The sequence below is a fragment of the Gekko japonicus genome, unplaced genomic scaffold (assembly GCF_001447785.1).
Source record: "Gekko japonicus isolate JY-2015 unplaced genomic scaffold, Gekko_japonicus_V1.1 scaffold1323, whole genome shotgun sequence".
Taxonomy (NCBI): domain Eukaryota; kingdom Metazoa; phylum Chordata; class Lepidosauria; order Squamata; family Gekkonidae; genus Gekko; species Gekko japonicus.
This window is the reverse complement of record NW_015165279.1, coordinates 476382-493704: the sequence shown is the minus strand read 5'-3', so window position 1 is coordinate 493704 and position 17323 is coordinate 476382. Positions and strand designations below refer to the sequence as shown.

The window sequence follows — 17323 nt, the reverse complement described above, 5'->3', positions numbered from 1 at the left end:
TTATGGCTGAGTGCCCAGAGTGACCATGCTCGAGTGTGTGTGTGGGTGGGAATGTCTGTGATTTGAGTGTTTTTTGCCTAATGAGCCACAGACTAGCAGGTCTCCCATGAAGCACAACACCTATTTTATTACTACTAATAATAGCTTGAGCAGTAAATATTACTACTAATAATAGCTTGAGCAGTAAATAGCCTGAGAAATTAATACAAAGGCTAGCACGTAAAGTGGCATGTTTGGAATTGGCAAGTCTCTCACTGTCTCTATTTTGCAGCTCATTAAAAAGTTTTTGTCTAATTAAAGCACATATTTTGATTTCATTAAAAAGTTAACATTGGAATAACAGCTGCATTGAGGCAGATGGCACTTGCAGTAGAAAGACGAGATTGTACCTCAATCTGTTAAGAAAGTGGTAAAAGAAATGTTTTGAAGTGAGCCTGGCTGCCTCCATATCATTCATGCAGAAAAGCATGGGGCTTCAAAACACTAGTTGAATTAAAATGAATAGGATGAAGAAGGAACTCAGGAAGAGAAGCAATATCTCTATGATCTCCTAGCATTTACTGCCCAAGTTTGCTCCAGTGTTTATTTGGATTCCTCCTCTAAACATTGTCTTGGATTCATTCTTGTCTTGCTGTTGACAACATCCATTTTATAGGTTTTTTTCTTTTGTGATACAAATCAGTACTTTGCTTGTTAGTATTCTCTCATATGAAGCCTCCCCCGTTTTTTTTGTTCCCCTGCTTTTGTTTTTTCAATCTGAAATGTGACCACACTAGGGTTGCCAGGTCTCTTAGGGGGTGGGGGGGGGGGGGGGGGACACACAAGCTCCCAGTCTAGAAGTGACGTCATTGCGCTAGGCACGTCACTGGGGGACGCTCTAGCATTCATCCTGAAAACTCTATGATACCAAGCTGAATGCTAAAGTGTCCCCCTGGCAATGTGCCAGGTGCAATGATGTCACCTCCAGGTGACATCATTGTGCCAGGCATGTTGGCCCAATCCAGGTACTTTGGGGGTGGGGTTTCCCCCACCAGCCAGATCTGGGCCAGTGGGTTGGGGCCCCCCATAGTGGGCAAACCCTTGCCCCCCCAGGGGATCTGGCAGCTCTAGACCACACCTCTCCTTTTCTTGCTTTCGCTGTTTCTTATCTCCTCCTTTTCAGGTTCAGTTCAGGATTTTGTTATTGACTTGTTACATTCATTCATTCTTTTGCTTGTTTTCATCTTTGTTCTCATAAGGGCTGGAGCAAAGGAGAGATGAAAATGTCTAAAAACTTTTAAAACCAAAATATGAGAACTCAAGTTAGTAGATCATGGCAATAGCTTGTTGTAATGTTATTGCGCTTTAGCAATCCAGTAATAATTTTGTTGTTGTTTTTTAAAAAAGCTCCCCTGAAGGCCTTGCAGCGGTGGGGGAAATGCAGGATTAAGGCTAGGAAAATGGTGCCAATGTGGAAGTGACTTTAAGAATTGCAGATCTTCCAGTCCACATGGCATTTGAAAAAAATTGTATGAAATCAAGTTTGGGAAAGATTGATCAAAGCAAAGGAAAACCTGAATACTGGATGATTTGGGGAAACATTGTGAACATGTTCCAAAACCCCCACTCCAGTTTAAATGCCAAACCAGACCAAAATGTCCATGTGGAAGCAATCATCATTTTAATAAGGGAAAAAATGTTGTTTTTTAAAAGGACACTTTTCTTTGCTTCCCCCCTAGAGTTGCCAGATACCCCTGGCCACAGGTGGAAGGGGATCTTTCATGGGCAATCATAATTGGTGTGTCAGTTCACCAATTGTCTTTTCCAACACTGCTGCCAGTTTTCAGGAGGAAGTGATAGGTTACCCACTTTTTGTACAGCTGAGCTGAGTGATGAACTCTGAAGCCCTGGCTTGTAGCACCACAGGGGCCATTCAGCTTGGCTTGCTCCAGGGCCATTTTCAATGTGCTCCTGAGCTGCATGCATTTTCTCTGTTCAGTCCTTGGATTTTGAATGTTTTGCTTGTTCAACCAGTTTCTTTTAGCTTGTTTCCCCCCAAAAAAACTTGTTTTAAATAGCAGTCACTTGACCATGTTATCAATTTCTATCTTCTCTTCTGTTCATTAGGATTGTAAGGTTGCAGGTAGAGTCTTTTGTGTTAGTCATTTAATAAATACTATTATATACAACTCCCATTTTGTTTCTGAGAAATGGAAACCTACCTTTTAGGGTTGCCAGATCCGTCAGACCCGTGGGTGGGGGGGGAGCATTCTGGGAGTGGAAAGTGACGTACCTGTTGGATTTGTGCAGATCTTATTGCTGGGTGTTGTGACTATACAAAGATAATTGAAAACAGAAAGTGACGTACCTGGAAATAAATGTGACATGCCTATGTCACTTCCAGGGAACATAGGCACATCATGTTTATTTCCTGCTTCTTCCCTCTCTGCTTCTGGTAAGTCACATTTATTTCTGGTTTGGGGGAGTCTGGCATCCCTTTCCCCCCATTTTCTGATAGCCCTGAAGTGGGGAGAGGGGCTACTAACCAGGGGATCCCCCACCCCCAACTGGGGACTGGCAACCCTACTACCTTTACTTTGACATATTTCTAGTATTATTAAGATCCCCTCTTGTACAACACGGTAGCAAATCAGTTTCTCCTTTTTGAGGATTTGCACTCTCCCAATTTACAGTAGTTGAGTATTTCTTTTTTCCCCCTCCAGTGCTAACAACATGCCAAAGCAGGTAGAAGTGCGGATGCATGAAAGCCATCTGAGCTCAGTGGAACCTCGTCGAAAACATCTGTGTATGCGGTTCTGCTGTTCACTCCGAAAAAATCTGCTCCTTTCACTTACTGTATTTGGTAAGTTGGGATGCATGAACATGTAGATATTCGGTTCTTTTGTGGCTCTTTAATGTTCAAGTAATCCTGCTTGATTCCTCTCCTTGTTTTCTTAAAAATTCAAGTCTTACTGTTCTAGAATGCCATTTTATACTTCTTTTACACATGCCATTTTTGGCATGCAGGACTTTACTAACTGCTAAATTGTATAAACTATTTTATAACTGATTATTAAATCCACCAGCCTTCAGTGATGCAGGTTTTTTATCTTGCTGAATGTTCAAAGAATTCTAAAAGTATAGTAAAGCCAAAATTCCCCTTTTCAAAGGCACCTCAGAAAATGTAGCTACTGTGGGATCATATTCTGGTGAAACTGCAAGGAACTGTCGAAGCTGGCCTGTCCATTAGGTGCACCTAGGTGATTGCCTAGGGGTGTCAGAGGTGGAGGGGCACTGAAACCAGCTCTTTCACCATCTTGCCAGCCTGCAGTGGCACCACTGGCCTTAGTGGGCAGCTCACAGCAAGTTTGCTCCTTCCCTCGCTGTATTGGGACTGGAACATTCCAGGACTGTTTCCACCAGAGACTGAGTGAGCTTGGAGTTCTAGAACAATAGGCCACCAAGACTCTGGAGGTGGCCAATGAGGAATTAATGGTTCTGAGAATAGCCTATCATTGGTAGTTGTTTGGGATGTGGGTCGAGTTTGCATGCTGTTTAAACAGGGCTGTTGCCCTGGGTCTTTGTCTTGTTCTTGCTGAATCACTAATAAAGCAGAGCTGATTACTAGGCTTGGGGTTAGACCATCCACGGAACTCAGTATTTAACACTCCCTCTGTGGGGAAGGACCCTCTTCCTTTCCCCCTCCTCCCTCTGTTAGGGGTTGGGGCTGTGGGTGGGCCAGGGAGACGGGCCCTTTCCACTTCCCAATCCATCTGTGTTGGGAGGTGTGGCACTGTTGCAAGCCAGGGAGGACAACGGGAGTGTGGCCTGAGGAGGTTGGGGTTTGGAGTTTGGAGAGGGGAGAGACTTCTGTGAGGTATAATACCATAGAATCCAAAGTTAGGTATGATGAGTGAGGTATAATGCCTCCTGCCAAAGTAGCCATTTTCTCCAGGTGAACTGATCTCTGTCACCAGGAGATCAGTCATAATCCCAGGAGATCACTAGCCACCAACTGGAGGCTGGCAACCCTATTAATACCCAAGCCCCCTGGACAAATAGCATCATTACTGATTTCTGTTTTTCTATCTGTGTCCATCTGTAAGTTCAACAAGTTGAGTAGCCGCAATGTCTTCCATCAGCTGAAAATAAACCTGATCCAATAAAGTTCAAGTCAATACAGTGTATATATTTGCCCCCACCCCACCCCTGGAATGCCACCCAAATCCCCCCCACACCAGCAAGCCGAGGGGACCTGGCGATCCTAATCCTCTCTTTCAATCAAGAAATGTGTACTTGGTTCTCTTTCTTCTGTCTCCTGAAAGACCTGTGCCTCAGACCTTCCTTACAAGCTGCTGCTACTTAGCTTTTTCCTTCACTGTGCACCAAAGACTAGGCCAATGATACAGTGATCTAGTTTTCTCAGCTGCCTTCTGGGTATAACAGCTCCCAAATATGGAGCAGTTTGACATTTTAGTGTGGTTCACTGGCTTCGTATCCAAGCTTACAAGCGGTACTGTAAGCTTAACAGCCAAATGCTTGGCTTTCAAAGAGCCTGTCTTTATTCACCCAAGCTTGAATGGACAGCTGGACCATTTGTACAGATTGCCCTAATTCTATCCCAACAGAGATTTTTGAAAGTGTGGAGGTATTTTGGGCTTTTGGCTCTGGTAGAAGATGTCTTAGAACCTTTCCCAGGAAAATGAAACGTTTTTTTAAAGGTTACTTATTTCAGTTTGATAGTACCTTGAAAATCAACACATTATTTTAATGATAGTGTCAGTGTGTTTGAGTTGTGCCTCTTCGCAGAGGTTTGGATGCCACAAGCTTCTATTTGGAGTGCTTTCACATTATTTTAATGATAGTGTCAGTGTGATTGAGTTGTGCCTCTTCGCAGAAGGTACTGCATTTTAAACTTGTGAAGGAGAAGCAGTGACAACACAGATGCACGAATCCGTTTGTTTTGAATGGTGAGCTTTCAGAACAGGCATATTCTTTTTAGATACATGTCTTTTCATTTTTTTTCATATATGTATCTCAAGGTTAAAAATATCTCCTTACCAAGAAATATCTCATTAAGGCCTTATAGGCCTGAGTTCAGTCTGAGTCAGATGTAGTATCCATGTGAGATCCCAGTTCAGACTGGGAAATGGGATTTAATTCTTCCCCTTGCACAGTATTGACAACTGAACCTGATATCGTCCTCCTAGTGTTATAGCCCCAGAAGAGAGGGCCTATCTTTTTCTCTCCTAAGACCAATAATGGCACGGGGGAGAGTGTTTTGAATCAGTGAAACTCCATTGGGGAAAAAGTTTCAAACCCCTCCTTTCAGATCATGACCCCCTTCCATCTAAGGATGGTTGGGGCTCTCCTTTGTGATTGCAAATAAACTTTTCTTTCTTTTGCAATTACAGACTTCCTCTGTGTAAATTTATGAGTTGGGAAATTCCTGGAGATGTTAGGGGTGGAGCCTGGGGAAGGTAGGGTTTGGGAAAGGGAGAGACCTAATGCCATAGAGTCCACCTTCCAAAAGCAGCCATTTTCTTAAGGGGAAACTGATCTCTGTAACCTGGACATAAGAACATAAGAGACGCCAATGTTGGATCAGGCCAAAGGCCCATCCAGTCCAACACTCTGTGTCACACAGTGGCCAGAAATACCAGGTGCCATCAGGAGGTCCACCAGTGGGGCCAGGACATTAGAAGCCCTCCCACTGTTGACCCCCCCCCCCAAGCACCAAGAAGACAGAGCATCACTTGCCCCAGCCGCTATCTATACCTTGTGGCTAATAGACACTGATGGACTTCTGCTCCATAAAAAAAGGTAAAGGTTCCCTTGCTCGAAAGCCAGTCGAATCCGACTCTAGGGTTGCGGTGCTCATCTCCCTTTCAAAGCCGAAGAGCCAGCGCTGTCCGAAGATGTTCCCGTGGTCATGTGGCCGGCATGACTAAACAACGAGGCGCATGGAACGCTGTTACCTTCCCACCGAAGTGGTACCTATTTATCTACTTGCAATTTCTTGCTTTTGAACTGCTAGGTTGGCAGGAGCTGGAACTAGAGACGGGAGCTCACTCCGTCATGCAGCACCCGGGTCTCGAACTGCTGAACTACTGACCTTCCACAGCCTGCAGTTCAGCGTCTTAACCACTTGAGCCACCACAGCTCCATATGCTTATCTAATTCCCTTTTGAAGCTGTCCATGCTTGTAGCCACCACCACCTCCTGTGGCAGTGAATTCCATGTGTGAATCACTCTTTGGGTGAAGACATACTTCCTTTTATCCATTCTAACCCGACCGCTCAGCAATTCCATGGAGTGCCCACGAGTTCTTGTATTGTGAGAAAGGGAGAAAAGTACCTCTATCTCTACTTGCTCTTTCCCATGCATAATCTTATAAACCTCAATCATGTCATAGCGTGGAGCCCCTGTTTGGGGGGGGGGTGGATTATGGGCGAAGTATGATGGAGGCCATTGCTGTCCTCAACCATAGGCCTGGCGGAACATCTCTGTTGTACACACCCTGCAGAAGTGTATTAGGTCCCACAGGGCATGGATGTCACCAGGCAGAGAGCTCTACCAGGCAGGAGCCAGGGCTGAAAATCCCTGGCTCTGGTTGAAGACAACCGGATTTATTTTGGGCCAGGGATCACCAGCAAATTCTGATCTTCCAAGCACACAGCTCTTCGGGGTACATACCAGGAGAGGTGGTCCCGCAGGTATGTTGGTCCCAGACCTTTTGGGGCCTTGAAGGTCAAAACCAAAACCTTGAAGCAGATCCAGTACCCAGCCTGGAGCCAGTGCAGCTGACCAAGCCCCAGTTGGATGTGTGCTATCCTTGGAGTACCTGTAAGTACTCGTGCTATTGTGTTCTGGACCAGCAGCGCGGGTGCTTACAGGGAATGAACAGCAGGTTACTTGGTGAAGGAAAAGATCCACCAGCTCTTCTGCATGCTTTTGCACGAAGATTCTCATGTACAGACAGACAGGGCAGTGTGAATCAGATTTCTTTACTTTTAAAATCACTACCTCAGTAGTTAAAGAACTGCCCTCCCTTCAGTCTCTGACATCCCACCTTGATTTCTTCCTTCTTCCTTGGCCCCTTGCCATTATCTCTATAGCCTCCCTCCCCTCTTCCTGTCATTCCCTTGCCTGTATAGCTCATATATTTGGCAATATTTTCATACTCATTCCCACTGAAAATTTGGCCCAGCAATGGATGAGTCATTGCATAAGTGACCAGAATTCTATTTTGTTGTGACATGTTTTCTTGTTGTTTTGTGAGATCCTCACCGGGAATGTATTTCTCCTTCCCCAATGTCTCTGGAACCACTCAACTGGGCATCCCTTCAGCAGTTCTACATACTTAGATGCCAGAAAAGTACTGAAGCATAAATGCACTGCCATTCTTACTGTTGCATTTATCTCTAGTTCCAGGTGAAACTGTCACTGTCATTTTTCTGAAGTGGTAGGTCACAAAATGATCAATTTCAGCCTATTGCTGTTCACTTTCTCTGAGTGATTGACATTCTTCTGTGAAAATGATTTGAAAATGGCCACCAAAACATGACCCCCACAAATGGCTGTTCATTCAGGGAAGTGCAGCATACAAATGTTTTAATAAATGAATAAAACAGTATAATAAAACATTTAAATCAGATTTCCTTCCCTAAAAAGAATGCAGAGAATGTGCATCCCAGCCACTTCCCTCTGCTTTACAATGTTTATAAGTCTTCATCCCGAGATTTCAAACAGAACCATTTCTCTACAGAGCAGAAAAGCAGTTTAGGAGACGGCAGATAGATGCATCATATATTACAGTCTTCTATAGATAATTCTTCCAACTGTATGTAAACAAACGATAAAATTAAAAATAAATATATGTGATCAACATTTGCCATCTCCTACAGGCCTGGGGGAGAGCACTCAGAATAGAAGCTCTTGGCATCAGAACCAGTGTTTGGACCAGGCATCACTGTATGTCATCTTGCAGGGCACAGACTCCTGAGCGTGGAGATGTGTCATAAGGGGAAGATTATCTTGGAGTGCAGCCTGGCCCCAGTGTCTGCCTGTGTGATTGTCCTGGGGGCACCGCACTTTGGAGCGGCTGGCACAAGGCCCGCACTTTGGACCAGGACACAACATATGTCCTCTTGAAGGGGAAAGTCTGCTGAAGATGGGGGTGTATGAAGTGTGGGGGTCCAAACCTTATTTTGGGTGCAAAGGGCACTTCCTTATTCAAATCTCCTTTGAAATACAGGCCTCGAAGGAAGCACTCCAAATAGAAGCTCGTGGCATCCAAACCAGTGTTTGGACCGGGCATCACTGTATGTCACCTTGCAGAGGACAGTCTCCAGAACATAAGGATGTGTCATTTCAGGTGGTCCAAAGATTTTGGGGGCGTGCAGCCCGGCCCCAGTGTCTGCCTGTGTAATTGTCCTAGGGGAACCCCACTTTAGAGCAGCTGGCATACGAACCGCACTTTGGACCAGGAAGCAGGATATATCTTCTTGAAGGGGAGAGTCCTGTGAACCTGGGAGTATATGATATGTGGTGGTCCAGTGTTTCTGCATGAATTCACGAATAAGGAATGAATAAGGAACTGTGAATAAGGAACCAACTCCTGCCTCCTTGAGAACATCACCTACCTCCAGTTTATCACAATTACTTCTGGTCTGTGCGATTCTTCTTTTAGATAGCAAATAAATGCTTTCTTCTATCTCCTCTTTTTTTATCTCATCTTGTTTTTGTTCCTTCAGGTGTCATCCTGGGTGCCGTATGTGGGGCTCTCCTTCGAATGGCAACACCTATTAACCCCGACATTGTCATGTTGATAGCCTTCCCAGGAGACATCCTTATGCGAATGCTAAAAATGTTGATTCTCCCATTAATTATTTCAAGTTTAATCACAGGTGAGATCTATCATAAAGAATTAGAAGGCTAGTCATTTGTAAGAAAGAAGAATTGTGGAGTTGGTAACTCTTTAAAAATGTAGTAATCTGTTTTTAAAATCTCCTATACCAGCATTATCCTTGTGGTGCGTTTATTCATTACTGTGTCTATCTGTTGCATGTATTAGACTAAGAGAGAATGACTGACCCAAGCTCACCCAGTGAGCTTCATATCTATGTGGGAATCTGAATGTAGATCTTCTAAGTTCTGGCCCATTCATTCTAAGCACTGAGACTTCGGGTGATTTCCCACAAGTGCTGCTCCGCACTCACTCCTCCCTTTTGCCCCGATGGTACGTGTCAATTTCACACAAGCTGCTGCGTGCCCACATTTTGCCCCACAGGTTCGTGCGATTTTCCCCGCGTCTACTCAGTCCTCAAAAAACAGGATTGAGTAGACGCGGAGAAAATAGCATGAAGCTGCGAGGCAAAATGCAGCTGCGCAGCAGCTTATGTGAAATTGACACGTACCATCGGGCCAAAGAGAAGAGTGAGTGCGGAGCAGTGTTTGTGGGAAATCACCCATACTCTCACTATTCACTTCCATAGACTGACAATGATTACTATTCTACATTCAGAATTAAAGAATTTCAGTCATTGCTTTAGATTTTACCTTTTCCTAAGGCTCCTTGTCTCTTAAATTGTGGGATTCTGAGTGGTGTAATATATCTGATAACAGACAAACTCAATCTTGCATGTTAATATTATTTACCATAAAAATATTTTAAGTTAACAAAAATTCTTTGTCTTACTGCAAAAGACAGACATTGCTATCCTTTTACAATTCAGTGGGGATGCCACTGGTGGAACAGAACTGAGATGCCATTTAACAGTTTCCACAAAAATTGAATGTGTCATGGCATGGACCACATAAGAACATAAGAGAAGCCAATGATGGATCAGGCCAATGGCCCATCTAGTCCAACACTCTGTCACACAGTGGCCAAAAATACCAGGTGCCATCAGGAGGTCCAGCAGTGGGGCCAGGACACTAGAAGACCTCCCACTGTTGCCCTCCCCCCCCCCAAGCACCAAGAATACAGTGCATCACCTGCCCCAGCCTAAGAGTTCCTATCTATACCTTGTGGCTAATAGCCACTGATGGACCTCTGCGCCATATGTTTATCTAATTCCCTCTTGAAGTTGTCCATGCTTGTAGCTGCCACCACCGCCTGTGGCAGTGAATTCCATGTGTTAATCACTCTTCGGGTGAAAAAGCACTTCCTTTTACCTCGGGCCTTTTACCATGGGTAGAGCAATTCAGAAGACTACTATTTGTGCTTCCTTCCTTTAAGAAATTGGTTGAATTAGTAAAATATTTCTTGTTGGAATCCACACAGTTTATTTTTGCATGGATTTGCATTGTATTGTGTTGGTCTTGTGAATGGTTAATAGGAAACCACAGATATGACAAGTATTGTTTGTAGAGATTGCGTGCTTTACTCTGCAGCATGTAACATTTCTACAACATTTTCCACATCTGAAAAAATATGTGTCTGCTCTAATATGATGTAGCATCTGTCATCCTTGTGAAAGTTTTATGAAGCTAGACTGCAAGCCAGTATCTCTGGTTCCATATTTTAAAAATTTACCAAGACATGTTGCCGCTTGATTATGTGGTGCAGCAGAGTAAGCAGTGAAAGGCCCAAAGGACAAATCCAGCCCACCAAAGTAGCTGTGTAGAGGAAAAGGACCTTGCATGTGGCCCATGGACACTAAATGTGTTTGACTGTCATTGCTTCCTATGAAGAATCTTGGGGATGACCATTCAGTAAGGATTCTGAGAATTCTATATTAAAGATTCTTATACCAACTTTGTCATGGGAAAGCAGCAAAAATATATATTTTTAAAAAAATGATAATCATGTTTCTGTGTGAAACCTATGGTACTGTACAGAAAAGACTAAATGTAAACAATTACAGAGTTCAAAAGCTTAGACCTAATAACAAAAACATCATACCCAGCAACAATGGGAAGGGAAGGATTTTTATTTATTCTGTGAATACTAATCATCATAACTACATTGGACAGGTTCTGCTAGTCCCTCAAGATAATCATTTGCATAGTAACTTCTCTCAATGCATTTTTCACAATTCAGGTCTCTCTGGCTTGGATGCTAAAGCTAGTGGCCGACTAGGTACAAGAGCCATGGTCTACTATATGTCTACTACTATAATTGCGGCTGTATTGGGGGTCATTCTGGTCTTAGCCATTCATCCGGGCAACCCCAAACTCAAGAAGCAGCTGGGAGAAGGAAAGAAGAATGATGAAGTGTCCAGTCTGGATGCTTTCTTGGATCTCATCCGAAATTTGTTCCCTGAAAACCTTGTCCAAGCATGCTTCCAGCAGGTACATGACAGTTTTCTTGCTTTATGTTCCATCTTCCACTAACATCTTGAGTTTGACAATAGAAGTAAAATAAAATTTTAGACTGGATTTGTAAATTGAGCTTATCAAAGCTGATAGGTGATGCCATAGTTTATGTTTTGTGTTTTTTAAAAAGAAAATAATAAAAACATAAGAGCTCTGCTGGATCAGACCAGTGATCCATCTAAATTAGCAACCTGTATTACAAAGTAATACAAAGTAATACAGTACTGGAGCTGCGGTGGCTCAAGTGGTTAAGACGCTGAACTGCAGGCTGTGGAAGGTCAGTAGTTCAGCGGTTCAAGACCCGGGTGCCGCAAGACGGGGTGAGCTCCTGTCTCTAGTTCCAGCTCCTGCCAACCTAGCAGTTCGAAAGCAAGAAATAGTAGGGAGATAAATAGGTACCACTTCGGTGGGAAGGTAACAGCGTTCCGTGCGACTTGGTGTTTAGTCATGCCGGCCACATGACCACGGAAACGTCTTCGGACAGCGCTGGCTCTTCGGCTTTGAAACGGAGATGAGCACCGCAACCCTATAGTCGGATTCGACTGGCTTTCGAGCAAGGGAACCTTTACCTTTACCTATTACAAAGTAGCCAACCAGTTGCTCTGCTTCTCACCTGATGTTGCCTTTTAGCACTGGTATTTGAAAGTAGGCATTGATGGTCCTATTCTCCATGAGAATGCCAATCCCCTTCTAAAGGTGTCTAAGCTAGTGGCTATCACTCCATCCACTTGCAGTGAACTCTACAATTTAATTACTTGTTGAGTAAAGACGTACCACCTGTTGTCCATCTTAAATCTGATTGATAATCAGATTGCCAATCACAGTGCTAAATAGCTTTGCTACTACTGTTTGACTTTTCTACTTTGCTGAATATGTTTTTGTGTCCAGTAAGATCCAACTTCACTAGGAATTATAAAGATGTATTTTTAAACTAAATTAATATAAATTACCAGTATCCCTGAGGTGGCAAACCCTTTAATCCTACACACATTAACAGAAGTTTGAAAACAAAATTTGGCTTACTCTTCTTTTATGAATGGTAATTGGATATAAAGATGCAATTTGAAAAATATTGGGAACAAAGTGTCAGGTGTTGTAAATTTATTTACGTTATTTACGTTTCTATGTCCATCATATTTGGTGAATGGCTGATTATTTTATAGTTTTAAAATTACATTTTATATCACTCTTTAAGATATTATTGACTTCTAAAATGGCTCTCTCCACTTGCACCTGCTGGATGACCTTGGGCAAGCCATAGTTCTGATAAGAGCTGTTCTTGAAAAAGAGCAGTTTCTGTCAGACCTCTCTCAGTCCCACCTACCTCACAGGGTGTCTGTTGTGGGGAGGGGAAGGGAAAGGAGTTTGTAAGCCGCTCTGAGACTCTTTTGGGTAGTGAAGGGCGGGGTATAAATCCAATCTCCTCCTCTTTTTCTTCTCCCTAGTGGGGAAAAATACAGATGATATTAAATAGCAATGATCCTTGGAGGGTTTTCTTGGATGAAACTGGAACCAGGTATGATAGAGGGATGCTTGACTACTTCCTGCCTCCCAGTTAACAGCAGTTCAATGCTGTATAGAAATATTGATTTCTAAAAGCCCCTGCCTTCCCCTGGGATGTCTTGCTGATAACGCTGTACCTTGTTTCCTCTTACAAGCCAAATGCTGAGGCCAGATGGCCTCAATAGCATGCCATAAACCCACATTCTTTCACACGTTCATGCCAAAAGCCAGACCTGGTGGCGCTTGCCATGCGAGACCTCATGTACACAATGAAGTAGTCGGAATTTGGGGTCATATGCCTGCAGGTGTGGCCTCCAAACTCCTAGTTATTCCTGTGTTGCAACCATGGCAACTAGCAATTGGCCACATCCCATACTCACTCACAGTTGGCTACTGGCAAGAGGCTAATTGTGACTGAAATTGGACTATATCTGTTCAGACCCAATGAGAGAGACTCTCTCTGTCCCTTGCTCTTGTTCTGCTCTTGCTTCTTGGTCCCCTGTTGTTGCCTGTTTATTGCACCTGGACATGTGCTCTCTGGAAGAGTAAGGCAAACTGCCTTAGGTTTCTTATTTTGTAATCTCTTAGCCTGTGCTAAGCTCTGAACTGAATAAAATAGTATTTATTTATTTATTTATTACATTTTTATCCCACCCTCCCTGGAGGCTCAGGGCGGCTAACAGGCATGTAGCTAATAAAACAATAAAAACAGTACAAAATATTAAAAGTACATCACAATTTATAGCCTGTCTAAAAACAAGAGTATCTAAAAACAGGATGGCAGTCCTCTGAACGTCCCATTCTCGCCCATGATGCAAAGAATTTTTAGGGCTTTGATGATCCATGCCCATATCCAGCTGTCCATATACCGGAAATTCCAGGGGTTCCAGGAATTCCAGGGCGTTCATGGTATACTGATGCGTTGGTGGTATACTGGTGGTGGCGGCGGCTCCTATTCAAAAGCCTGGCGGAAGAGCTCCATCTTGCAGGCTCTGCGGAACTGTGCTAGGTCCCGCAGAGCCCCGATCTTGTATTCTTGTTTCTAACTTGTCTTTGATGTTGTAACTGGGATTCCAAGCCTATTTCCTGTGCCTACCTGGCCACACGCTACCATTGAGCATTAAGTGCATCTCTGAGGAGGTGCTAGTGTGTTCTGTCCCAGAGGCTAACCTAAAGGTTTGGAATCCCTCCCTTGGGGAAAAGCCGGGATTAGTTAGAAAGGGATTCTGGTGGCATATTGTTCTGAATCCAGAGAGGGTAGCCTACCTCTCTGGGTTGTTGTTAAGTGTATTGAAAAAGTATAGGATTCCCTCTCATACCTGGACAGGCTTGAGGGCAGGATCCTATACAAATGCCCATACCAAAAGACAAAATACAAGATGTCACTCAGTTTTACCAAGAAAATGTTCTTAGGATCAAAGCATTAGGCACTGGGGGAGGAGACGTTAGCAGAGTAATTTCCTACTGAAATTGATGTGATTTTAAAAGTAACTTTGACAAGACAGTATTCATACAGTTTGAGTAAGAGAGTGTACATTCCATATGGGCAGCTCCAATAAAACAAGCAGGTGACAGGCAGCCATTGAACTTCTCCACTTTTACTTGTATTGGTGTGGGGGGAGGAATCATTAGTAAGTAGGGCATAGTCATGCTGAACATTATAATATGTTTGGCCCAAAAGGCCAAGTTTATATTTTAAATGTCCCCTCCCCCAATAGCTAATGCTTTGATCCTGTGCACATTAAGCCCAAGAGGCCAAGTGTGTGTGTGTGTGTATTTGTAATTGGAACTGAGATGAAATATTCTTTCTAATTTCGTGTTTGCATTGATTATCATTGAAAAGAACCTCAGCTTTGTAGTGTACTTTTGATTGTCAGTACAAAATTTTATCTTTTTCCCTGGAGTTTTAAAAAAACCATCCTTTGGAGACCTTTCCATAGCTCTCTATCAGAGTCTACAATGTAAATGAAAAGTAGAGAAATACTCAATTTTTATCCGGTTTGTTTTGTTTCAGTGGCAACAATTTCACTGAACATGGAAATCTGAACTCAGAAAAACTCAGCTTGGTTCTAATTGAAATCAGTGAGGCTTAACTATGGTTGCATCATGCCTTTATTCCCATATGGACATTTATTGTTGAACCCTTAAAATTATTAGTGAATTCCATGCCCATGGGTTGGCAAAAAGTATATTACTTTTCAAAAAACTTAAAAAAAATAAACCTGAAATATTATGTTGTTGATTTCCTTCAGCCCAGTCTTCAGCGTGTATATGAGGAATGTTATCAGTCACCATTTGCAAAATGCAAATCAGCTGGCTGTCTAAAAGATAAGATCCAAGAACAGTGAAAAGAATAGCAGCCAGAAGGTGGAATCGACTTTGATGGGTGTATCCTCTCAGTTAAGACTAAAGAACATCATTGGATCAGAGGCAGGGAGGAGAGGAAAATTCCATCTTGTTTATTCCACAGTTACTCAGTGGATAAGCACTTCAGGGTGTAGTCATACTTTATAAGAAAAGTATATGAACATGATTTTTAAGGAATGTATAAAATGTATCCACATGCATATGCTTCCTCCTGCATTCTTCAAGTGATGGGCATGAGTTCTTTTTTCCACCTGAACCTATATTTTTGGGGAGTTAATATGACCTATTTTTGTTAATGAATTTTAAAAGATCAATTGCCAGAACATTTCTTCTTGTTGTTGTTGTTCAGTCGCACAGTCGAGTCCGACTCTTTGCGACCCCGTGGACAAGATCTCGCCAGGCCCTCCTGTTTTCCGCCGTCCTCTTAAGTTTGCTCAATTTTATGTTCGTTGCATCTGTGACACTTCTTAAATCTATGACATTTCTTAAACATTTCTAAATGGCATCACATAGAATGTATAAGGTATTATCTAAGGCATTGACTGGAGCCGAGGGAAGTCAAGGGTACAATCTTCATTCGTATTTCCCACCGTTGTGCAAATGAACTCACATCGTCTCACAAATTTCTGTCTACATTTGATGCCGCATCCACTCTCCTATTGTTTCATCTCAGCATCAGCTGTCTGCATCATTTTATTGCCATTTGGTAGTGACTCCAATGTCACTATGGCGTCTCACCGCCTTATCTGAATGTAGTTTTAATGTGGTACAACTGCTCCTCCCCACCGTCGAGCCACTGTGAGAAAAAAGCAGACAACGGAGCTGAATTCTCCCCCCCCCATCTTTTCTAAGGAGATTCGGAAATTGTCACAAAGGAAACAAGTTAGCTGAAAATCCAGTCTTCTGCATTTAAAAGCAGCCAGGGAACATTTTTCTGCAATCATATTGGGGGGGGGGGGGAAAGTTGGAAGCACACCCACCCCTGAACCATTTGTTATTTCCTAGGGCAGTCTCCAGAACACACTGCCTGGCAACTCCTGGGTGGTTGTGTTTTTTACCCAGCTCATTCCGTCTTTCCTGCCCCCCCTCTGCCTCCCCCTCTGCCAGGTCATCCCCTTTTACTTTCTGGGGAGGGAGGTCGCAGGTGCCATTTTCTCCCTGCAGTGCAGTGCCCTGCCGGTGCCCTTGGGAGGCTGCTCTTCCCCCCTCTCGCGCATGCTCTCCCTAAACAACTTGCATCCTGATGCAGGCAGATAAGAGCTTTATACTAAGCCAAATGGGAAGCTGGTGCCACAGCAGCACAGAACAGCTTTACATAGCAAATGCAGATTGGGCCTGAGACTCCAAGTGAAGGGTGTGATATAAATCCAGTCTCCTCCTCCTCCTCCTTCTTCTTCAGAATGAATCAAACAAGAAATCTGATTTGTAACTGTTATTCTTTTTGAGGTCGCAGCTCTCTAGTAACTTGCTTATTGTGGGCAGATCAGGCAGCTAGCTCCTATCTCTTCCCCCAGGACTTGGCTACCATGACCCATGCAATGGTCCCTTCCAAGCTTGATTACTGTAACTCACTTTATGCAAACTTACCCCTGAGGCTGATCTGGGAAGTCCAGCTAGTGCAAAATGCAGCAGCGCACTTGCTAACTGCAACGTTGGTGTGGGCACACATTCAGCCAGTGCTACGTCAATTGCACTGGCTACCAATCAAGGCCTGTAAAATGCAGGGCCTGTAAAATGGAGCTGTTCTGCCAGGCCTTTGGGTAAGGCAATGGGTGCTCAACTATTCAGCCTCCCTTGCTGAAGCTCCCCATCTTTATATGGTCCAGACCAAGAAGATGAACAGTTCTGGGCTACAGCCTAGCTGTTCCAGTCATTTGAGACGGTTACACTTCTGTATTTATAGTGCTACCTGTTTTAAATTACTGTGCTTTTGTTTAATTGCTTTAACTAATTAATTATTATGACTGTTTTGAATGATTGCAAAATTGTTGCTGTGATCCACCCTGAGGCCACTTGTGGGGAGGGTGGAATATAAGTCAAATAAATAAATAAATTGCTTTAACTAATTAATTATTATGACTGTTTTGAATGATTGCAAAACTGTTGCTGTGATCCACCCTGAGGCCACTTGTGGGGAGGGTGGAATATAAGT

The 17323-nt window shown here is 43.4% G+C and overlaps 1 protein-coding gene across 1 annotated transcript in view; it reads left to right on the top strand.

Moving 5' to 3' along the window:
• The first annotated feature begins 2706 nt into the window (after nucleotides 1-2706).
• Nucleotides 2707-17323, top strand: part of SLC1A2 (solute carrier family 1 (glial high affinity glutamate transporter), member 2) — a 59861-nt gene continuing 45244 nt past the window's right edge. Inside the window, exons 1-3 of the mRNA XM_015410295.1 lie at nucleotides 2707-2842; nucleotides 8736-8888; nucleotides 11027-11277. Coding sequence (XP_015265781.1) covers nucleotides 2713-2842; nucleotides 8736-8888; nucleotides 11027-11277 — 534 coding nt within the window. The 5' untranslated portion in view covers nucleotides 2707-2712. The remainder of the gene's footprint in view (nucleotides 2843-8735; nucleotides 8889-11026; nucleotides 11278-17323) is intronic.